This window comes from Sceloporus occidentalis, unplaced genomic scaffold (genome assembly GCF_023333645.1).
Source record: "Sceloporus occidentalis isolate IW3139 unplaced genomic scaffold, rSceOcc1.0.p SCAF_369, whole genome shotgun sequence".
NCBI lineage: Eukaryota > Metazoa > Chordata > Lepidosauria > Squamata > Phrynosomatidae > Sceloporus > Sceloporus occidentalis.
This window is the reverse complement of record NW_028317349.1, coordinates 477,617-494,239: the sequence shown is the minus strand read 5'-3', so window position 1 is coordinate 494,239 and position 16,623 is coordinate 477,617. Positions and strand designations below refer to the sequence as shown.

Genomic DNA, 16,623 nt, shown 5'->3' with positions numbered 1-16,623 from the left:
TGCCCTGCTGTCGGTAACAGTTACTCCAAGACAATCACATAACTCCTTCCGGAAACAATCCCCTCCTCGCTCGGTTTCTGCAGCCTATGGTTGGCGTTTAGTGGTGGGTGAATGTTGTTATGTTGCCATACACAATATGGCGGTGGTGAACAGTTATCTCCGGTTGGTTGGCTTCAAGAGTCATCAGAAGCCGCGGCGCCTGATTGGGTAGCGCTTTTGGGCGCACTCTTTGCATTGGATAGTGTGTGATCGGTCCGGTCCGTATCTACTATCAACGGGTCTGCAATGGCAGCAAATCCTTGGGATCCGGTACAGCCCACGGCAGCATCGGCGCTGATAGATAAGTGTTTGGGATGCGGAGTCCTGACACAGGTAGTATTCCAACCCTTTTCCATAGTTATCATGGCATTTTGTGTAACCGTGGCAACAACAAGGCTGCTTTCACTTTCAGGGTCTTCTTCCGTATTTATTAATGAAAATGGATTTAAAGTTTACGTTTCAAATGGCCAAAAAGGGACACCTGCGCTTTATGATGTGTTTAGAGGGCGGGGCTTTACAAGACTTTTTATGTGACCGCTAAATAGTTAGTTATTTATGTAACAGAGAAATGCATCTAGACAATGCAGAATGTGTTTTATTCACAGAAGCCCCAAACGCAACAGCAGGAACCACTACACTCTGAGCGTGGCTTTAAGGCTAGGTTTCCACTTGGTTTTTTTTAGCTAAAAACGCCCATAAAAACGCCAATAGCGCCACCTGGCGTTTTTTTTAGTGAAAACACGCAGCAGCCAGATGTTAGCTGTTCTTCAATAGGAAATCGCAGAATGCCATATCCACTTGGCGTTTTTTTTGCTTGGCGTTTTTTCTGTCCTCTTTGGCGTTTTTCTGCTTTTTTGGGCTCTGTGGCAGTTTTTCAAAATCGCAGCATGTTGACACTCTGGCATTTTTTGCAAGGAAATCTTGGCGTTTTTCTCCAATAGAAGTCTATGGGAGAGAAAAAACGCCATGAAAAAGCCATGTGGGTTTATTGCCTTGGCGTTTTTTTATGGCGTTTTTTCCACAGTTACAATGCAGAGGATGGACCCGGTATCTGTGTGTCCTACGAGAAATAGGCTGGAAACAAACAGTTTCACACAAAACGAAGTTCATATTGAATTCTACACATTTGGAACAAACATGCCATTACAAACAAACATAAGCGACGCATCAACTGGATCCTGCGTGCCAAAAGCAACAGCAAACAATTTGCACCATCATTTGGGGCCAATCTTCCTAGAGGAGCAGACATTCGGAATAAAGCATGCCTTACAAACCACAGAAAAGTGACAAAAGGGTCCGCCGGGGCGATTAAGTAGAACTCTACCAAGTAAATGACATCAGGGGCAGATACTTGCCATTTATCCTAATCCCTTTTAGCTGGGTGAAACGTCTAACTTGTAAAGGCTGGAAAAACTGCCTAAGGTCAAAAAAAGCAATTTCCACAGAAAGGCTAAAACGCCAGAAAAAACTCCAGAAAAAAACGCCAAAATGCAGTGGCAGTTTTCTTGGCGTTTTTCATCAAGAAAACAAACGCAGGACAAAAACCCAAGTGGAAACCTAGCCTAAGGGGTAACGTGGGCGTGAAAGTGTTAATTGAAAGAAACTTTCACAGGCTGCTCTCCCCAGAGGGACTACACCTTATCCCCAAACCGGTTCACCCCATGATCCCACCGCCCTACTCGCTGCCACCAAGCCCTGTTTAAGGTTGTGAAAATACCCAAGAATGGTTCAGTATCCCCCTGCACTACTCAAACTCTATAAAAACCCTATTTGGGCAAAAAAAATAAAATCTGTGTGTCTCGATGTTACGTCCCCTTCTACAAAATATGAAGAAATTAAATCCCCCCCCTGAATCCTATTCTTTTAGGAATCACTTGGTGTCACATGGGGAGGGGGAGCGCGCAGCCATGGCACTTTACGGCACTCATAATGATCTTGGCTGTAAACCGTAGCATTAAACTCCTGCCTGAAATGTGTTATGGAACCCCTAACACTGTATTTGGGAGCTGTTGCTGAACACATATTAGGGTGTTTGACAGTGACATTTACCAGGAGCTGTAAATTCACACCTGAAGTAAAATGTGTGTGGGGAAAAAAAAAATGACAACCACAAAGTTTCACAAAGACTGGCGGTAGAATTAGTGCATGGAAAGAGTTAAAATGCTAGCATTTGAAATACCCTGAGTTGTCTAGTCTTCAAGATTATATGGTTTGATGGGGTAAGTCTTTTTTTTTTTCAAAATTTTTCACCATATTTAATAATAACTAATAATTTTTATTTTTATATTAAGTGTTATGATACAATCAAAATAATGACATCTAAAGAAAGCCCTTCTTGTCCTGGGAAAAAAAAATACCTTGTGTGGGTTCAGTAAATGGGAAAGAAGAAAATGACAGCTAAACATGAGCACCACAGAAATGTTAAAACAGCCATTGTCACAAAGGGGGCAAAAAATTAAATCAGCCATTGACACGAAGGGGTTAACCATCGATATTTTGCATGAGAACATTATTTTGTATACACATTACTGTGACTTTTTCATCTGCCTCCTGTATGCAATCACCTCATCTATAAATTCCCAGGCCTCACTTGGAAACAAGCTTTCTTGGTTATGTAGCTGCTGTGGCCTCACCCCAAGTGGGCTCTTTATAAGCACCATCACCCACTTCAATCAGCAGGTAGCCCACCTAATCTCTTGTCTCAATCCCCCTACTCCTTACTCTGGACCCTTACATGCTTTTACTCTTTCCCCTACTCCTTAAACATATTCCATCTCCCTTTCCCATTGACAACCCATCCACAATCCACATCTCCCCATCCCTTTCTGCCATCATTTATTAGGGGGACAGACAGGGCGATCTGTCACAAAGACCAGGATCGCCGAACAGTGTGTTGTCTGCCTGGCGCTCGCGTTCGGCACATCGCGGATCGGGTTGACAGATTACTGGGGGGGCTGGAGAAGACCCAGCAGTCATGGTGCACATTGGCACCAATGACAAAGTGAGAGGTAGGCGGAGTGTCCTTAAAAATGATTTCAGGGACTTAGGTAGCAAGCTTAAGGCAAGGACCTCCAAGGTAGTATTTTCTGAAATATTACCTGTACCACGTGCCACACCAGAGAGGCAGCGGGAGATTAGGGAGCTAAACAAGTGGCTCAGAAGATGGTGTAGGAAGGAGGGGTTTGGGTTCATGGAGAACTGGGCCGACTTCTCTGTCGGATACAGGCTCTACGGTAGGGACGGGCTGCACCTCAATGGGGAGGGTGCAGCTGTGCTCGGGGAGAAGATGGCCAGAAGGGTGGAGGAGTGTTTAAACTAGGTAAAGGGGGGGAGGGAAACTACAATATAGAAGGGGAAGATAGTGTAGATAGAAAGCTGGGGCTTATAAATGTACCTGGGGGTGGAGCGGAGGGAGGGGTTAGAATAGTCAATAGGGATAGGCTTCATAGGAAAAAAAACCATACACCTCTAAATTGTATGCTTACTAATGCCAGAAGTCTGACCAATAAAACTGACGAACTGGAGTTAATAATGTCTGAAGAAAACTATGACATAGTGGGTATAACAGAGACATGGTTGGATGATAGCTATGACTGGGCGGTAACATACAGGGTTATAGTCTATTCAGGAAGGATCGAAAAAAAAGAAAAGGGGGAGGAGTTTGCCTTTATGTAAAGTCCAGCCTAAAGGCCACACTGCGGAGAGAATATATGTGAGGGAAATGATAATGTGGAGTAATTATGGGTAGAAATATATGGAAAGAAAAATAATAAAATACTGATCGGGGTTTGCTATAAGCCACCAAATATAATGGAAGCAGCAGAAGATCAATTATTAAAGCAAATAAACAAGGCAGCAAATCACAATGAGGTGGTTATTATGGGGGACTTTAACTATCCCGACATAAACTGGGAAACAGAGACCTGTGAATCTCATAAAGGAAACCGGTTTCTGACTATAAGTAAGGATAATTATCTGTCCCAAATGGTACAGGACCCGACCAGAGGGGGCGCCCTACTGGACTTAATATTAACCAACAGACCTGACAGAGTAAACTAATGTGCAGGTCAGGGGGCATCTAGGAAATAGTGATCACAATATGATACATTATAACTTGTCCTTCAATAAGGGAACTCTTAGAGGAGCCACAAGAACCATGAACTTTAGGAAGGCAAAGTTTGATCAACTAAGAGAAGCCCTTAACACTGTAAATTGGGAAAATGTCCTCAAAAACAAGAGTACAGACACTCAATGGGAGATTTTTAAGGATATCTTAAATTCTCACTGTGAAAGGTACATACCGTATGGGAATAAAAGAGTCAGGAACAAGAGAAAACCAATGTGGATAAATAAAAATGTAAAGGGGGTAATAAATGGCAAAAAAAAGGCATTTAAGCTACTAAAACAGGAAGGCAGTGAGGAAGCACTAAAAAGCTATCGGGAAAAAATAAAATATGTAAAAATCAGATAAAAGCAGCAAAAGTGGAGACAGAAAGACTCATTGCCAAAGAGAGTAAGACAAACCCCAAAATGTTCTTTAACTATATAAATAGTAAAAAGGTTAAAAATGAAAGCGTTGGCCCCTTAAGAAGTAATGAGGGAGAAGTTATAGACGGGGATCAGGAAAAAGCTAATCTATTAAATATATTCTTCTCTGCTGTATTCACAGAGGAAAATGAAATGCCAGGTAATATACAGCAGGGTGAGATAACTGCCCCAGTACATGTCGCCTGTCTAACCCAGGAAGAAGTGCAGTGCCGCCTAAAAAAAATCAAAATAGACAAATCACCAGGTCCAGATGGCATTCACCCCCGCGTTCTAAGGGAGTTAAGTAATGTAATAGACAGACCCCTATTTCTAATATTCAAGGACTCTATAGTGACAGGGTCTGTTCCCCAGGACTGGCGCATAGCAAATGTTGTGCCAATATTCAAAAAGGGGACAAAAAGTCACCCGGGGAATTATAGGCCTGTTAGTTTAACTTCTGTTGTGTGTAAGCTGTTTGAGGGTTTCCTAAGAGATGCTATTTTGGAGTATCTCAATGAAAATAAGTGTATGACTCCATATCAGCATGGGTTTACAAGGGATCGGTCCTGTCAAACTAACCTGATCAGCTTTTATGAGGAGGTGAGCTCAAGACTGGATCGGGGTGAATCGCTGGATGTGGTATATCTTGATTTTTCCAAAGCATTTGATACGGTGCCACATAAAAGGCTGGTACATAAAATGAGAATGCTTGGGCTGGGGGAGAATGTGTGTATGTGGGTAAGTAACTGGCTCAGTGATAGGAAACAGAGGGTGGTTATTAATGGTACATACTCTGAGGGGGTTACTGTTGCTAGTGGGGTACCACAGGGGTCAGTTTTGGGTCCTATTCTTTTTAATATATTTATTAATGACCTTGTAGAGGGATTGTATAGTAAAGTATCAATCTTTGCAGACGATACTAAGCTCTGTAACGTGGTTAACACAATAGAGGACAGTGCACGATTACAAATGGATCTGCATAGGTTGGAGGCTTGGGCTGGGATGTGGCAGATGAGGTTCAACACAGATAAATGTAAGGTTATGCACATGGGGAAGAAAAATCCAGGCTGGGAATATGTATTAAATGGGAAAACACTGGGGACGACTGACATGGAAAAGGACTTAGGAGTTTTAGTTAACAGTAAATTTACCTGTAGCGACCAGTGTCAGGCAGCTGCTGCTAAGGCAAATAAAATCATGGGGTGCATCAAAAGGGGCATAGATGCCCACGACAAGGAAATAATTCTACCACTGTACAAGTCACTAGTCAGACCACACATGGAATACTGTGTACAGTACTGGGCACCAGTGTACAAGAAAGATATAGTGGAGCTGGAGAGGGTTCAAAGACGGGCAACCAGAGTAATAAGGGGAATGGGAGGACTACAGTACCCAGAAAGATTATCAGAATTAGGGTTATTTAGTTTGGAAAAAAGACGGCTTAGGGGGGATTTAATAACTATGTATAAATATATAAGGGGACAGTACAGAGATCACTCCCAGGACCTATTTATACCCAGGACTGTATCTATAACAAGGGGACATCCTCTACGGTTGGAGGAAAGAAGGTTTCTACACCAGCACAGACGGGGGTTCTTTACAGTAAGAGCGGTGAGATTATGGAACTCTCTGCCAGAGGAAGTGGTTATGGTAAACTCAATAAAAGAGTTCAAAAGGAGCCTGGACGTGTTTCTTGAAAGCAATAATATTACAAGTTATGGATATTAGATTAATAGGGACAGAACGTTGATCCAGGGATTTATTCTGATTGCCATATTTGGAGTCGGGAAGGAATTTTCCCCCTGGTATGGGGCAATTGGCATCTGCTTCATAAGGGTTTTTTTTGCCTTCCTCTGGATCAACACAGTAGGGACACAATTAGGGCTGCAACAACTAATCGATAAAATCGATAATAATCGATAATGAAAATCGTTGCCAACGAATTTCATTATCGATTAGTTGAATCGATTTTTATCGATTATTAAATGAGGGTTTTTTCAGAGCAAACGCTCTGAAAAATACCCCTCATTATATAATCCGTTTAGTCTGACTCACAGCAGCAGCTCCTGCTTACCAGCCCCTCCCTGTAATCACTGTGACAACTGGCCCCGCCCCCTTCCTTCTCCCAGAAGGCCAGAACCACATGGCTGTGACACTCATCTAACTGTAAGTATAAAATTAATATTTGGGCTACTGAAAGTTAGGGGAGGTGGGAGTTAATTTAGGGGCTGTTATGGTTAATGGTGTGTTTAGGGTTAATTTAGGAGCAGCTATGGTTAATGGGGTGTTTAGGGTTAATTTAATGATGAGGACTGAGGGTTGATTTTATTTATTTATTAAAGTTAACTTAAGGTGCAGTTAGAGATAAAGGGGGGCAAACTAAGGGGTATCTAAATCCTGGGGGCAGTGAAGATTAACCCAGTACTTATTTATAAAAGTATGGTCTGTGACTCTATGAGGGGACTATGAGATATCTGGGGGCTATACGGCATATCTGGGGAGGACGGAGTGACATATCTGGGGGTATAAGGCATATAGGGTATATAAGGCATATGTGGGGAGGGCAGTGTGGCATGTCTGGGGAGGACAGAGTGGTGTATCAGGGTGTATAAGGCAGATCTGGGGCCACAGTGGCATATCTGGGGGTAGAGTGGTGTGGCTTATCTGGGGGTAGAGTGGTGTGGCATATGTGGGGAGGGCAGTGTGGCATGTCTGGGGAGGATGGAGTGGTGTATCGGGGTATAAGGTGCATCAGGCACAGTGGCATATGTGGGGGTAGAGTGGAGTGACATATGTGGGAGGCAGAGTGGAGTGACATATGTGGGAGGCAGAGTGGAGTGGCATATGTGGCAGGCAGCGTGGAGTGGCATATGTGGGAGGCAGCGTGGAGTGGCATATGTGGCAGGCAGCGTGGAGTGGCATATGTGGGAGGCAGCGTGGAGTGGCATATGTGGGAGGCAGCGTGGAGTGGCATATGTGGGAGGCAGCGTGGAGTGGCATATGTGGGAGGCAGCGTGGAGTGGCATATGTGGGAGGCAGCGTGGAGTGGCATATGTGGGAGGCAGCGTGGAGTGGCATATGTGGGAGGCAGCGTGGAGTGGCATATGTGGGAGGCAGCGTGGAGTGGTATATGTGGGGGGCAGCGTGGAGTGGCATATGTGGGAGGCAGAGTGGAGTGGCATATGTGGGAGGCATCGTGGAGTGGCATGTCTGGGAGGCAGCGTGGCAAGCCTGGGCTCAAACGTGCATAAATTGGGGGGGGCTGGTAGCGAAATAAAGGCAAGAAATGCATTTTATCAAAGTTTTTTTTATTATGCTGTTTGTATTTAATATAATTCGTTTATTACATTATTTTAAATAAATGAAAAATTTACATTCATTTTTTTTATCCGATTAATCGAAAAAATAATCGGCCAACTAATCGATTATGAAAATAATCGTTAGTTGCAGCCCTAGACACAATATGTATATAGGTTGAACTTGATGGACTTTGGTCTTTTTTCAACCTTATGAACTATGTTACTATGTTACTATCATCCTACCATTCTGCATACGGATCTACATTTCATCCTCCATTAAATTGGTTACTCTCCCCCAGGTTATATCTGTATTATAATTATGTAATTTAATCAAACTTAAAGTATATACTTTATTATTATAGAATAATTGATGTGGTTGGTGTGGGTAGGTTGCTTCACTCAGTACTTTCACTATTTTTTTCTTTAATGATTTAATAGAATGAACTGGATCAAACGCAGCAAGAATTTGTATGCTTCAGCCGTGTAGATGACGTGGCAGAGATATCTGATATCACAGCTGAAATCAACCAGGTAAATGTCTTCACAAAATATGTAGGTTGTAGATGCATTTCTCTTTCTCTGCTGGTGAGTGTGGGTATGTTAGTGTGGTAACGTGCATGGCTGGATGTCTATGTATTAGGGCGTGTGTCTGGATATGTGTGTGTGCGCATTAGCGTGCGTTTCTGGATGTGTGCCCCTACCCAAGGTCAGGCTCTGAATCTGCCCCTGTGCATGATAACAACCGTAACCAGTTAACAATCGGTTTAATTCTATGTATCTCTCACAGAAAAGTCTTGAACTTGAACTGTTGAAGCTAGAGCAAGAAACGGCAGATATCGCTCACCCCGTATTCCTTAGTAAGTGGACCCTTTATTGAAGCTCGAAGTTCTGCTTTGATGTGTTAAACTCTTAAATATTCTGTGAATTAGCATGATATTGTCAATGTTCTGTATGCTAAATGACCCTTACCACACACATCCACATTGTATTCTCGCAAAGATACTGTATACATATATTTTCTCCACATGCTATATGTACTTTGAATAAATATATCACCAGGGTTAAAATTTGTATAGGTGACAGCTTCTCTCTAACAAGCTGCTGGGCTGAGTATCCAAATTGAGAGTACATCAAGTGCATAACTGGCCTGAGGTTCAACCGATCTGAGCTTTTTGTTGTGTTTGTGGTGATTTTTGTTAAGAGAATGTATGTCTTGGGTTTCCTTAAATTGCATTTACTACTCCTGTCCCCCACATAGTCTTCCCTATTCCCATCACTCTTAACCAGCAAACTCAATCAACATGCGCAACCTAACCAATCTTATTCCTATCATCTCCAACCTTAAGCTACCTCCCGTCTTTAACTGTGCCCTATGGAATGCCCGCTCGGTATGCAACAAACTTGCTTGTATACATGACCTTTTTCTATCCCATGCTTTTAACCTCCTAGCTCTTACTGAAACCTGGATCCCCTCCCATGACACTACTGCTTCTGCTGCACTCTCCTTCGGAGGACTACACTTCAGCCACACTCCTAGGCCTGATGGCAGAAAGGGTGGTGGTGTAGGCATCCTTCTCTCACCTCACTGCACCTTCCAGAATATACCAAGCCCTCCCTCCCTCTCATTCTGTTCCTTTGAAGCTCACACAATCCGTCTTTTCTCTCCACTCTCTCTTCAAATTGCTGTCATATATCGCCCTCCAGGTCCTACCTCGCAGTTCTTTGACCACCTTTCTGCCTGGCTCCCTTTCTTCCTCTCTCCTAATATCCCCTGTCTTATTCTGGGTGACTTTAACATTCCTTTAGATATATCTAACAACTCTGCTAGCTCCAAACTCCTCTCCCTAACATCCTCCTCTGGTCTCTCTCAATGGACTAATTCCCCTACGCACACCGAGGGACACTCACTTGACCTGGTTTTCTCCAGATCATGCTCCCTTTCAGACTTCTCCATCTACCCGTTCCCTCTGTCTGACCACCACCTTCTATCCTTTTCTCCAGTGCTAACCCCTAACAAGACATACTTACAGCGCTCAGCTCATACTTGTAGGCCATTACCAGACAATACCATTACCCAACTGTCAGCCTCACTTGAACCTCTCTTACCTTCCATGTTAACCCTTTCCTGGCCAGACACAGCAGCCTCTTTTTATAACAACACACTTGCTTCATCCCTTGACACCATAGCTCCAATTACTACAAGTTACCCCCGACAAGTTAAACGCCAACCATGGCATACCAAAACCACACGGTTTCTTCAGAAGTGCTGCCGCACGGCTGAGCGTTACTTCAGAAAATCAAAATCCAGCGAAGACTTTAATCACTATAAATTCATGCTCCACACCTACAACTCTGCCCTCTCTCTCACCAAACAGCTCTACTTCTCCACTCTCATATCCTCTCTTTCTTCCAACCCACGACGCCTTTTTTCTACTTTCAACTCCCTTCTCTGTCCCTCCACACCCACACCACAAACCTCTCCCACTGCCCAAGATCTTGCTACCCACTTCAAAGAGAAGATCGAGACTATTAGAAAAGACCTCTCTTCCTTACAACTCCCTCCTACACCACTCAACACCACTCTCTCCACTCCTACTATACTAACTGCCTTTTCCCCTACAACCGAAGAAGAGATAGCCACTCTTCTTTCTTCCTCTCACCCAACAACCTGTCCCCTCGACCCCATCCCTTCACACCTCACAAAGTCTCTATATCCATCCCTTGGTACATCACTTACCCACCTATTTAATCTTTCTCTATCATCTGGAACTGTACCATCTGCCTTCAAGCATGCGCTAATCACACCAATTCTAAAGAATCCTTCCTCAGATCCCGTCTGTTTGACTAACTACCGCCCTATCTCTCTGCTTCCTTTTATCTCTAAGCTGCTTGAACGGATTGTGTACAACCGCCTCATTAACTTCCTCTCCTCTAATTCCCTCCTTGACCCTCTACAGTCTGGTTTCAAACCCCTTCACTCTACTGAAACAGCTCTAACAAAAGTCTCCAATGACTTGCTCTCTGCCAAAGCAAAAGGTCACTTCTCTATTCTAATTCTACTGGATCTCTCTGCTGCTTTCGATACTGTTGATCACCACCTTCTTCTACACTCACTTACTTCTATAGGCATTCGAGATACAGCTCTCTCCTGGATCTCCTCATATCTGTCTAACCGTTCCTTCTCTGTCAACTTCTCTGGCAAGACATCATCACCCCTTCCACTTTCGGTTGGTGTCCCCCAAGGTTCAGTCCTTGGCCCTCTGCTGTTCTCTCTTTATACTTCCTCTCTTGGCACACTAATCAACTCATTTGGCCTCTAGTATCACCTATATGCAGATGATACCCAAATCTACCTGTCTTCTCCTGATCTCTCTCCATCTCTCCTGTCCCGTATTACCAATTGCTTGTCTGCTATTTCTTCATGGATGTCACAACACTACCTGAAACTTAATCTTTCTAAAACTGAACTCATTATCTTCCCTCCCTCCATCTCCACTCCACTACCTGAATTCTCTATCACCATTAACAACACGACTATCTCTCCTACTAACCAGGCCCGATGCCTTGGGGTCATCCTTGACTCAAACCTCTCCTTCATCCCTCACATTCAGTCCCTCGCCAAATCCTGCCGCTTGCACCTAAAAAACATCTCTCGTATCCGCCCATTCCTCACCCAAGAATCCACAAAAACACTCGTTCATTCCCTTATCATTTCCCGTCTTGACTACTGCAACACTCTTCTGGTTGGCACTCCACTGTCTCGACTCTCTCCTTTACAGTCTATCCTAAATGCCGCTGCTAGGCTCATCTTCCTTGCACGTCGCTCCTCTTCTGCTTCCCCCCTCTGTGAAACCCTCCACTGGCTCCCAATTACCTTTAGAATTAAATTTAAGATCCTGGTACTGACATATAAGGCCATCCATAATACTGCTCCTCCGTACATTTCTGACCTCATTAGCAAATACTCTCCTACTCGATCCCTACGTTCCTCCCATGGGCTAAGGCTCTCCTCCTCACTCATCACCTCTTCCTTTTCCCGTCTACAAGATTTCACTCGAGCTGCCCCATATCTCTGGAATCTACTCCCAAGGAACCTTCAGCATTGTCCCTCCCTCCCAACTTTCAAGAAACATCTAAAAACCCACTTCTTCAGAGAAGCATACCATCTTAGCTGCTAGAACTTCCTTGTCATCGATACAACCCCCACAATACCTCTCACCCTTTCTCTATGCCTTATGTTTGTCACCCCATTTCCCTCTAGATTGTAAGCTTGCGAGCAGGGCTCTCTCCACCAAATGTATCGGTTTGTCTTAGTCTGTCAATTCTTGTCTTGTCATATCCCTTGAATTTATGTATTGTATTAAGCGCTGCGTAAACTGTTGGCGCTATATAAATAAAGGATAATAATAATAATAATACCTCTTACAGGCAAGAAATGCCAGGCCCTTCAAGTAATGAACAGTCACTTGGAGGCCGTGCTGAAGGAGAAACGCACGTTGCGGCAGAGACTGGCAAAGCCGCTGTGCCAGGAGAATTTGCCAATTGAGGCATCGTACCACAGGTAATGAATTTAATGGGTTTGCTGGCTCTGTTATTTTTGTAGGCAGACACTTCAGAACACCGTTCACTATGAGAAATATCAGTTATTTTCTTTTATGTCGAACCTTTGCAGATCTGCTGCTGAACTGTTAACCTTAGCAGTGAATTTCATTGAGAAGCTAGAAGTCTATCTTCAATCCATCCAGGCAATTCCTAAGATACCGGAGAGTGCCAATAACATGGTAAGCTTAACTATGGAGTGTTAGCCCCTTAACCCCTTAAGGACCGGGCTCGTTTTTTCTTTTTGTACCCTGTGGGACTGAGGCTGTTTTATTACTTTTGTGGTGCTTGTGTTCAGCTGTAATTTTCTCCTCACCCATTTAGTGTACCCACATAAGTTATATATTGTTTTTTTCAGGACAAGATGGGCTTTCTTCAGATACCATTCTTCACACATTTTATGACTTTTATTTGAAAAATCTTTTACTCGCCTAAAAAAGCAAGTAAAAAAACTAGTTAAATAGATTCTACTACTTGTCCTGAGTTTAGAAATACCCAATGTTTTTATGTTTTTTTGCTGTTTTTTGTAAGTTATAGGGCAATAAGTACAAGCAGCGTTTTATGATTTCCAAATCTTTTTTAACAAATCTGGTCAGTCTGCCTCCATCTCCTCTTTGGAACATCTTTGAAGCCGGTTAACTCAATTTAACCCATTCAAACCATATATTTTTGAAAACTAGACACCCCAGGGTATTCCAAATGCTGTTATTTTAACCCTTTCCATGCACCAATTATACAACTACACTTTGTCAAACTTTGTAATAGTAATTTTTTTTTATTTTTTTCACACAAATTGTACTTTAGTTATAGATATACAGGTTCTGGTATATGTCACTGTCAAACAACACCCCAATGTGTGTTCAGGAACATCTCCTGAGTGCAGTGATACCCGACATGCATGGGTTTGTCGTGTTGTTTGAGATTTAAAATGCCACATTTGGGAAGTGCGCTTTTTTTTCTCCATTTTGGTCAGTCTGTACCTATGCCCTATCTTTGAGCTCGGCCACTCTAATTTACCCCATCAGCCATTTTTTTTTTACATTAGACACCCCTTGGGTATTTGAAGTGCTTTTATTTTAACTCTTTGTTGATATTTTTGAGAAATCTTGCTCAAAATAATAAACTTTATTTTTTTATTTTATTTTTTTAATACTTTTTTTTTATATTTTTTTACACATTTTGCTGGTACTGGATGGTTCATCTAGTGACATCACTGCATAATTATTTTTAAATGTTAGCACATTTTTTTTTTCCCTTTTTTTTTTTTTTTTTAATTATTTTTTTAATATTTTACTAATCACATTGTGATTAGAAAGCTGGGCTCCATTGACTTGCATGGTTGAGTGCAGTACCTGTATTCAACCTGCAAGTGGAGCCAGAGTTCTCTAGAGGGTCTGGAGACCGTCTAGCGAACTCTTTCTTCTTTATTGGTTTTTTTCCCGGGCCGCCGCCATCTTGTTGATGCCGAAGATCACCAGAGGTAAGTGTTTGGTGTCGCTGGATGCCTCCTGATCGATCGTTGATCGCCTCCTAAACGCTTTTAAAACGGGCGTCCGCCGCCATACAATGTATGGCGGCTGTTGACGCCCCGGGGAGGGGCCAGACATGGCTCCCGATGCCGATCTCGGCCTTGCTGAATGCCTCGACATCGAGGCATTACAGTAACGCCGTTTAAGCGAAGAAAGTGATCGTTGATCACTTTCTAAGCTTATTTAATTTTTTGACGGTTCAGGACCGTCAAAGGTCATTAAGCGATCGTTTTTCCATGACGTTCCTGAACCGGCAAAGGTCGTTAAGGGGTTAAGGACAATAGGGATTATTACTCGTAGTATATTGCGGGACAATGGCTCTTTTAACGTTTTTCAGTGTTACTGTTTAGCTGTGATTTTCTTCTTTCTCATTTCATGCTCCCACACATTATATATTGTTTTTTTCAGGACAAACTGGGCTTTCTTTAGATACCATTAATTTTATCATATCATCTAATTTACTATAAAAAAAAAAAATTCTCACTTTTTAAACAAAAAACTTTTACTCATCTGCAAAAACGAATGAAAAAACCTGCTAAATAGATTCTACTATTTGTCCTGAGTTTAGAAATACCCAATGTTTTAATGTTTTTATGTTTTTTGCTTTTTTCTGCACGTTATGGGGCAATAAGTACAGGTAGCGTTTTGCTATTTCAAAACCTTTTTTTTCCAAATCTGGTAATTCTTCCCCCCATGTGCCATTTCGGGTATCTTTGAAGCCGGCCAATGCAATTTACCCCATCAAATCATATATTTTTAAAAACTAGACACCCCAAGGTATTTGAAATGCTGGTATTTTAACCCTTTCAATGCACTAATTTTACCACCAGCCTTTGTGAAACTTTATGGTAGTACATTTTTTTTTTTCTTTTCACACATGTTGTACTTCAGGTATAAATTTATCGCTCCTGGTATGTGTCCGTGTCAAACAACACCCCAATATGTGTTCAGTAATATCTCCTGAGCGCAGTGATACCCCCCCATGCATGGGTTTGTTGGGTTATTTGGGAGGTAAAAGGCCGCCTTTGTGAGGTGTGTATTTTTATGCCATTTAGACATCTGGTCCTACTGCCCCCATGTCCCATATTTGGGACATCTTTGACCCCAGCCAATTCAATTTACTCATGCATTTTTTAATACGAGACACCCTATGGGCATTTGTAATGCCAATATTTTATCTCTTTCCATGCTGGAATTTTTGTAAAGATAAAGAATTTTAGGACTTGCGTATGAATTATTTTTTTTTGAACAATTGTTTTTTTTTTTGTTTTTTTTCTGGGCTCCATTGACCTTGCATGGTTGGATGCAGTACCTGCATTAAACCTGCAGGAGGAGCTCGAGTTCTCAAGAGGGTCTGGTTAGACCCTCTGTGAACTAATTTTCTATTGTTAATGCCATGCTGTGAATGACAGCAACGTTTATGCTTAGGAAGCGATTCCGATTCCTAGGCGACCATTTTTCTTCCGGGGAGGGCTTTCCTCCCCTGATCCACGGTCAGCGATCTCGGCGATGCAGCTATTTAACGGCAGCCCGTACATGTACGGGCATTGTCGTTATCTCGTTGTACGGCAACCCCGTACATGTAGGTGGATTGTCGTTAAGGGGTTAAGCAATGATTGTGCTATAATATAATAATAAACATTTATTTTGGCCATTTCTTATGACACTGGCTGCTGGGTTAAAACTTGTAACGCAACACTTTGTGCCAATGGAGGCGCAAACCTTTCCATTCTCCCTTGTACCGCCAAGTATACTTTATCCAAAATATCTGTTCCTGGTCCCTTCTGACATTTGTCAGGGTATGGAAAGGGGGTCTCATCACTGCAGTCATTCTGCCTGTGATCTGGAAACAGTATTATTAATTATATTATTGGCCGATTACTCTGTGAGCTGTAATTCAGCCGTTCTTCGGGGCCTGCTGGTATCTAGTCTTCATCTACTGTATTTTAATGTCTGTAAATTCAGTATGGGTTTAACCAATGAGAATGTGGACAATAGGGAATAATAATTCTGTAAGCAACTGTGATTATGTGCAGATACATGGCTGATATCCCTTTGTTTTGCTTCAGGATAATGCTTTGGTGAAAATGGAGTGTCTAGAAGCAGAGATTGAGGAGGTGACCGAGCGGATCTTGTTGTGGAGAGAGGAACAATATGGACTCCTTCAGGCTACGTACCGGAACAACCGAGAAGCAAGTTCTGGATCTATCAGTGCAAACACATCCTATTTATCTATTGAAAACCTTCACCCCTAGCTATCTGCTCGCTTTGTGCGTTGCTCACCTTCTCACAAGGCAATGAATATTTATGTTCTGGACAGTAGAGGACTGCATTGGGAGACGGGTCCCGCCAAAAAACTTGCGCACGGTCTTGCTGGGGTTGCGGGTAGGAGCGGGCGGTCAGGCACTGTACCTGCGGGTCCCGGTAATCCCGCGCAGCCCCGCAAGGCTGCCTTCGCGCTGCTCCCTTGCAGTGTCTCCTCTCTTGCTCTGCCCAGGAACAAAACGGAGTCACGTGATGTGACATAACTTCCCGTGACTCCGCCTTCTTCCTGGGCAGAGCAAGAGAAGAGACGCTGCGAGGGAGCAACTCGAGGGCAGCCTTGCGGGACTGCGCGGGAAATCTGCAGT

At 43.0% G+C, this 16,623-nt stretch overlaps 1 protein-coding gene across 1 annotated transcript; it reads left to right on the top strand.

Moving 5' to 3' along the window:
* The first annotated feature begins 285 nt into the window (after positions 1–285).
* LOC149273540 (HAUS augmin-like complex subunit 2) lies at positions 286–16,248 on the top strand. The gene is made up of 6 exons (XM_089506195.1): positions 286–372; positions 8,304–8,396; positions 8,653–8,722; positions 12,294–12,426; positions 12,538–12,646; positions 16,063–16,248. The coding sequence occupies exons 1-6, from the start codon at positions 286–288 to the stop codon at positions 16,246–16,248; spliced, it is 678 nt and encodes a 225-aa protein (XP_089362321.1).
* The last annotated feature ends 375 nt before the right edge of the window (positions 16,249–16,623 follow it).